Here is a 7,576-nt window from a genome sequence, read left to right as displayed (position 1 = left end):
GCAACTTCCTCTACAACTAGACTGAAGAACAAAAGGACAGCAACTTGTCTGTTCCCCTTCCCCTGATTCCCTAGCACTGTTCCCCTCCCCCAACTCCCGAATAAAATCTTCAACAACAACAAAAAAAAAAAAAGAAAAGGGAGCTCTCTTTCTGCATATCCCTTACTGTTAGGAAGAAAACCTTTTCTAGAACTGTCTTGGCTAACTTGCCTACAATTCCCTTAGCTGGGATGGTGTCAGCCTGCAAGGGGAAGATGATTGTGGTGTTTGGCTTCTCCAGTCGCTCTCCCTCCTATAGCCAGGAAAGTGTTGCCCTTTCTGAGAGGAGCCTCTGAGGCTGCCAACGAGGGGCAGCCATTAGGGTCTGTCTGTCGCCATGGAGAAAAAAATCTTCAATTTTCTAACAGTGGGTGGTGGGAGGGGGAGTGGCTGTGTCAAAAAAAAAAAAAGAAAGCGGCATGTACTTATCCCCCCACCACTTTACCAGGACAGCTCTTTATTTTGGGCATATTACTTTCCAGCCACTGCCCATATGCACATCCTCTAGTTTTGATCTTACTCTAGGTGCCATTTTGCGTACAGTTTCCATTGGTATGTTTTCATACAACATGTAAACATTTTCCTATATTTCTACAGTCTTCATAATTACTCTAATAGATGTATAATGTTTCACAGTATTTTACAGCAATTTACTAAACCTCATTATTGGATAACAGTAATAATAAAGGCTAATACTACCCACTGTTTAAGTGTTTTACATATATTAATTTAGTCCTCACAACAATCTTATGTGGTGTGATGGCCATTATCACCCCAGTTCCAGATAAAACTGAGGCACAGAAAGTCTTAAGTAACTTACCCAAGGTTACACAGCTAATTACTGGGGAGCTAGTGGCAGAGCTGGGGTTCAAATGCAGGCAGTCTGGGTCTAGAGTCTGTAACCACCAGGTTAAACTACCTCTGGGTATTGTTTGCCCTTTTATTTTTATTCTTCAATTACACTTGACATTCAGTGTTATTTTATGTTAGTTTCAGGTATGCAGCATTGTTGTTGGACATTTATATAGTTTATGAAGTGATCCCTCCAATTAGTCTAGTACCCACCTGGCACTATACATAATTATTATAATATTATTGACGGTATTCCCTGTGCTGTACTTTACATCCCTGTGGCTATTTTGTAGCTGCCAATTTGTACTTCTTCATCCCTTCCCCTTTTTCACCCATCCCCCAAACCCCACCTTCAGTCTGGCAACATCAGAATGTTCTCTGTGTTTATGACTCTGTTTCTGTTTTATTCATTTACTTTGTTCTTTAGAATCCACACATAAGTGAGATCATACGGTATCCTCTGTCTGACGTATTTAGCCTAATACCCTCTAGGTCCATCTGTGTTGTTGCAAATGGTACCACATCTTCTTTATCCAATCATTTATTGATGGGCACTTAGGTTGCTTCCATATTTTGGCTATTATCAATAATGTTGCAGTGAACGTAGGGGTACATATGTCTTTTCGATTTAGTATTTTGGATTTCTTTGGATAAATACCCAGAAGTGGAATTGCTGGGTCATAAGGTAGTTCTATTTTTAATTTTTTGAAGACCATACTGTTTTCCATAGTGGCTGCACCCAATTTGCAATCCCACCAGCAGTGCATGAGGGTTCCCTTTTCTCCACATCCTCGCCGATGCTTGTTTGTTGATTTATTGATGATGGGCATTCTGACAAGTGTGAGGTAATATGTCATTGTGGTTTTAATTTACATTTCTCTGCTGATTAATGATGTTGAGCATCTTTTCATATGTCTGTTGTTTGCCCCTTTTTGATGTTACAGATAATACTGTGATGAACGTATTTCTGCATATCTTGTCCTTTACACATGCATACGTAGCCATGTTGTTGTGGGTTGAAGAAGGCAAGGTCGGTGAGGAACCAGAGATGACACATACAGACCACATGTTAGAGAAATGTTACTTTGAGAGGGGCCAGAAAAAAGGAGTTGCTTTAATTTTCATGTTTGATTATCAGGAAGGGTGATCTATTTTGTTTACGGTTTAATCTTCCTTTGTGATACTTACCTACTTTTGTCCTTTGTGCATTTATATTTGGGAGTCAAGGTGCTTCCCATATTTCTTTACGATTGACATTAGTGCCTTTCATATGATACAAGTGTTGTTTAAGCTGTTTTCTTCAAACTTTTTAGTTTATATGTCTTCATGATTATTTTCTGTAGCATCAGCATTTTGAGAAGCCTCATTTTCTGTTAAGGCTAGGTTTTGGGGTTTTACTTATTTATTTATTTAGATAATTTACCTTTTAAATATGGAATCACTTAAGATTAGGTAGGGTTACTCTAATTTTCCCAAATTACTCTTCATCTAACCTGATGCTCAATTGCGTTTTACACAGTACATTCTTAACATTTTGACATTATAATTCAGTGTTTTTTTAAACTTCCGGTTGTTTTCCTTTAATTTGTGTATCTGTATTTGTCCCCATGTCACATGATTTAATTGTTTTAAAATGTATGATCAAAATCTAATAGGACTGGCTCCTCTCTTGTCTCTTTGTTTTTCCTTTTTCAGAATTTGAAAAATACTCTTTAGTGTTTTATTTTCCCAAATGAACTTTCAAGTCATTTTGACATTATTCTTAAAACATGCTAGTGTTCTGTGTTATGGGCCACTTTAGGTTAAGATCATAGTAGCATATGACAGTTGGAGAGCTATTATTGTTGCTTAGTTTCTCATTTCCATTTCTGCTTAATTTCTAGATTTTGGATCATTGTTTGACTTGGAAAATGACCTTCCTGATGAGCTGATCCCCAATGGAGAATTAGGCCTTTTAAACAGTGGGAACCTTGTTCCAGATGCTGCTTCCAAACATAAACAACTGTCGGAGCTTCTGCGCGGAGGCAGTGGCCCTAGCATCAACCCAGGAATAGGAAATGTGAGTGCCAGCAGCCCTGTGCAGCAAGGCCTCGGCGGCCAGGCTCAGGGGCAGCCGAACAATGCGAACATGGCCAGCCTGGGTGCCATGGGCAAGAGCCCTCTAAACCAAGGAGACTCGTCAGCCGCCAGCCTGCCCAAGCAGGCGGCCAGCACCTCTGGGCCCACTCCCCCTGCTTCCCAACCACTGAATCCGCAAGCACAAAAGCAAGTGGGACTGGTGACCAGTAGCCCTGCCACGTCGCAGACAGGACCTGGGATCTGCATGAATGCTAACTTTAACCAGACCCACCCAGGCCTCCTCAATAGTAACTCTGGCCATAGTTTAATGAACCAGGCCCAGCAGGGGCAGGCGCAAGTCATGAATGGATCTCTGGGGGCTGCTGGCAGAGGAAGGGGAGCTGGAATGCCGTACCCTGCTCCGGCCATGCAGGGGGCAACGAGCAGCGTGCTGGCCGAGACATTAACACAGGTTTCGCCGCAAATTCCCAGTCATGCGGGACTGAACACGGCGCAGGCAGGAGGCATGACCAAGGTAAGTGTCAGTGCTTTGATTACTTCCTACTAATCGGGCTTCTCCCTCTAATGGGGTAAAATGGGACAACGTGGCACCTTCCTGTCCTCCTTCAGGCTTTCCTCTTGTCCTTTCCACTTGGAAGAGACAGATTTAGTATCTGGAACCCTTCTTTCTGGGATAGAGATCTCTGCCCATGTCTTTAAAATGGGAATTGTTAAACCAAAAGTAGAATAGCGTGCGTGTCAGGCAGTTGAAAACTTAGGAAATGCTTTGAACTGATTGCCAGCTTTCAGCCTCTGTGGAAAATGTATGGAAATAGGACCACATGGTTGAAAGAAGCAGCTTCTGCTGGGAATCAGCTTGTTGTATCAGTGAATCTGGTAAAGGCTGCTCTACCCAGCTGGCTGAGTTCTTACTCTGTTATACCCTTTCCTTTTTATAGCCACCAGGTAAAGTGTCTGTGTCACAGTTTCCATTTGACCAACGAAGCAGTTGTGTTCAGGCTGGTCAGTTGCTTACCACAGTTAACAGGGAAGAGGTGCCAGAGCCAGGGGGCAGCGCGGACCCTTGGGTCCCAGAGTAAACTCAGAGCACTGGCTCTCAAAGTGAGATCCCTGGAGGACAGCATCAGCGTCCAGCAACCAGCGTCCCCCGAGAGCTAGTTAGAAGCATAGAGCTCCTGACTCAGAACCTGGGGGTGGGCCCAGCATTCAGGGTTTTAAGAAGCCTCTTTAAGGGTTTTAAGAAGCACCTTTAAGAAGGTGGTTGTGCGGTCTGGGCTAGGTTGAAAGCTCCGCTCTAGGGAAAGGCCAGGCTGGGGTTGGCAGCCACCAGCCTTGCTACTGGTGTGGAAAATAGGAACCAAACTTGAAGAACTGGGAAGGCAAATGCCCAGATAGATACGAGACAACTGGGAAAGATGAGAACTGACAAGGGAAGAGGAATGCGGGCTGATTCCTAGTGAAGGAACAAATGCCTGCAGAAGCTCCAAGCCAAAAGAGGCTTCTAAACCACAGCCCACCAGTGCAGCGACTTCAGGCAGGATTTGGTACAGCAAATTCCAGAGCAGAAAAATGGTTTGGGCTGTTCTTTGGATTTGATGAGTCCCAAATAAGGAAGAGGGAGAAGTAAGAGTAGATCAGTTTCCCCACAAGGTTGATTACAAGCATTAGGTGACAAATACGAAATCCTGTGACTGTCTTAGGAAAGGAGCAGATTTTTTTTAAACTTAAAAAATAAAAGTGAAGTAATTCCCAACATCAAAATCGCATTTCTCTCTTTTGAAACATTAGCAAAGGGGAACGTGAACTTAATTTTAGTTGTTCCTGGCATTTGAAGAGAGGTCTGTGTATGCACGTGCCTTTTAGAGATGGGTTGAGAAGGGATTTCAGATGGTTTAGGATTCCTGGATGTTTGTTCCTTCCTGATTCACTCATTCCACTCCATGCCACCCAGTTACGAAAAACTTTATTTTGGAGAATTTAAATCATACACAAAAGAGTAAACATAATAGTATGATGCAAGAGTTCTCTTTTTATTCTTAGGACTCCTGGATAATCAAAAAATTATTGAGGGCCCTGAGGATATTTCTTTAAAATATGGATTATATCTATCAATGTTTGTCACACTAGATACTAATCAAGTAGACTTTTAAAACTCCAGTATATATCCCATTAGCCATTAAGCACGATGACATCACACATCACAGAGCCTCTGAAAACAGCTCTCTTCTTATGAGAGAATGAGGGTGAAAAAGGCAAAGGCTTAGTGTTTTATGAAGAGTTTTGGGCCCTTGACCATACTTGGAGAGCCACTGATAATATGTGTCCCTAAAAGTTAGACTTGGCATACCTGAACATATGTCATTCTTCACGTCATCAATATCCACCAAATATTCAAATTTCCAGTGGCCTCCTATGTTGTAATTTGTTTTTTTCAGATTATTTTTCAAAATCTGAATAACCCATATTTCAATCAATTGATAGGGCTCTTGAGAATCTATTAATCTCTATGATCGTTACAGTTCATTTGAATCTGGTTATTTTGCTTGTTTTTTTTTTGTTCTGGGGAGTTTTCTGCAGCCTGGGCTTGGCTGATTTCATCTCTGTCACTTCATGTCCCTCTGTCCACCCAGGTTTTTCATTCTGTCCTAGGGTTCTTTCCTTTGTACAGAATGACCTTTCTTTCAAACAATGCTTTGTATGTGTTCACTATTTGGAAATTGAGCCACATTAGTGTTGAGGGCAGTCTTCTCTGTTGCCTGTAGGTAACCCAAAAAGGGTGACGGTGAAGGAGGGCCAGAGACTGGCAATTTTAAAAAATGGTCATGGGACAAAAGAATTAATAGTGGTGGGCAAATAGTAAGAGCAGGAAACACGTTCATTTTAAGCCATTCTTCTCTGGAACATAACAATAGAGAGCTAAATAAGATTTTAAAATGCACACGGGGGAAAATAAACTTTTTTAAAAGATAATTTTGTTTAAAAAATTATTACCCAGGAAATACATATTTTCTATAAAATAATTCAAATAATAAAAACAGCAGCCTTCAAACCTTATAGATAACTACTTCTCTGCAGATACATTTGTTAACACACACTCTTTAGTTTTTATTTTATTTTTTTTTAATTGGGGAATTGGGGGATGGGAACAGCGCTGGGGAATGGGGGAAGGGGAACAGACAAGTTGCTGTCGTTTTGTTCTTCAGTCTAGTTGTGGAGGACGTTGATTCACTGGCCCAAGTTGGCACCATCATTGTGCTCTTCCCGGGTGAGGCAGATCAGTCGCCGGCTTCTGGACGGCCGCTCACAGTGGCTCCTGGCCGCTCATGCTGGCTGCTGGCTACACAAGGTAGCCCATGGCAGCCCAGCTCCAGGTTGAGCTGTTGTTCAGCATCTTAGCTGTAGAGGGCAGTATCACTGGCCCTCATATGTGGGATCCGAACCGGGGCCCTCTGGCATCCCAAGGCAGCTCTTAACCAACACGCCACTCGGCCGACCCAACACACACTCTTTAAATACCAAATGGAACTAAACTACATAAACACCGTTCTGCTTCACCTAACAGCATATATGTAACACATACATGTAGCAGCACGTCAGTGTACACAGATGTTTCTTTTTTTTTCTACTGATAGCAAAATATCCCATTATATGACACACCATAATTTATTTATCTATTCCACTGATGATGAAGATGGGTTGTTTCCAACTTTTCATTAGTACAAACAATGCAGCGAGCATATCCACACCCATCATGGGATACAGTCTGAAAAAGGAGGTTACTGGGTCAAGGACTTTGTTAAAAGTTTTCTTTTTAGAAAGTAATTATACACATGGTTTAACAACAAACACCTGCCCCCCCAACACTACCCCCGCCCTCCGTAGCACTAAGGGTAAGAACTGAAAAGTTAATCTCCCTTAATTCTTGACCTTTGGTTCTCCCAAATTCCCTTACTAAAGGCAACTACTATTTCTTATCTATCCTGCCAGAGATGGTCTGTGCATATAGAAGTATAGTGAGGTGTGTGTGTGTAGATATCTCTCCTAAACATAAAGAGTAGTGTAGTATATAACCAGTCTCGGGCGGGAGGGTGGGGGATATGTGTGTGTGTGTGTGTGTATATACACCTCCTTCTTGCCATTTAACAATGTAAGTGGGGCGTTATTCTGTGTTAGATAGAGCTCTCAGTCATTCTTACTAGATACGGCGCAGTAGTTCCTGATGTGGCTATATCTTAATTTATAGGACTAGTGCCCTATTGGCTGGACAGTTAGGCTGTTGCCAGTGTTTTGCAGTTACAACAGTTTTGATTTGTATATACATCTTTTGTACATCTAAGTGACTGTGTCTGCTGGATAAATTCTTGGGAGTAAAATTTCTGGATTAAAGGATATTGACATTTTTAATAAACAGATATTGCCAAATTCTCCAAAACATACCGTATTTGCCGGCGTATAAGACGACTGGGCGTATAAGACGACCCCCTAACATTTCCACTCAAAATACAGTTTGTTATATACTCGCCGTATAAGACTACCCCCTCTTCCGCACACATACCACACACCAAATAAAAGGTAAAACAATATCAGATTTGATTTCAACATTTAT

General features: G+C 41.9%; 1 protein-coding gene across 3 annotated transcripts in view; it reads left to right on the top strand.

Annotated features, from left to right (window-relative positions):
• CREBBP (CREB binding lysine acetyltransferase) overlaps nucleotides 1-7,576 on the top strand; it is a 146,782-nt gene that overhangs the window by 23,548 nt on the left and 115,658 nt on the right. For all 3 annotated transcript variants that reach the window (XM_019660332.1, XM_019660330.1, XM_019660331.1), the window contains exon 2: nucleotides 2,775-3,484. In XM_019660332.1, the coding sequence (XP_019515877.1) occupies nucleotides 2,775-3,484 (710 nt within the window). The remainder of the gene's footprint in view (nucleotides 1-2,774; nucleotides 3,485-7,576) is intronic.

Source organism: Hipposideros armiger, unplaced genomic scaffold, assembly GCF_001890085.2.
Source record: "Hipposideros armiger isolate ML-2016 unplaced genomic scaffold, ASM189008v1 scaffold_315, whole genome shotgun sequence".
Classification (NCBI taxonomy): Eukaryota; Metazoa; Chordata; class Mammalia; order Chiroptera; family Hipposideridae; genus Hipposideros; species Hipposideros armiger.
The sequence above is the reverse complement of the archived record's forward strand: the minus strand, read 5'-3'. Positions and strand labels throughout refer to the sequence as shown.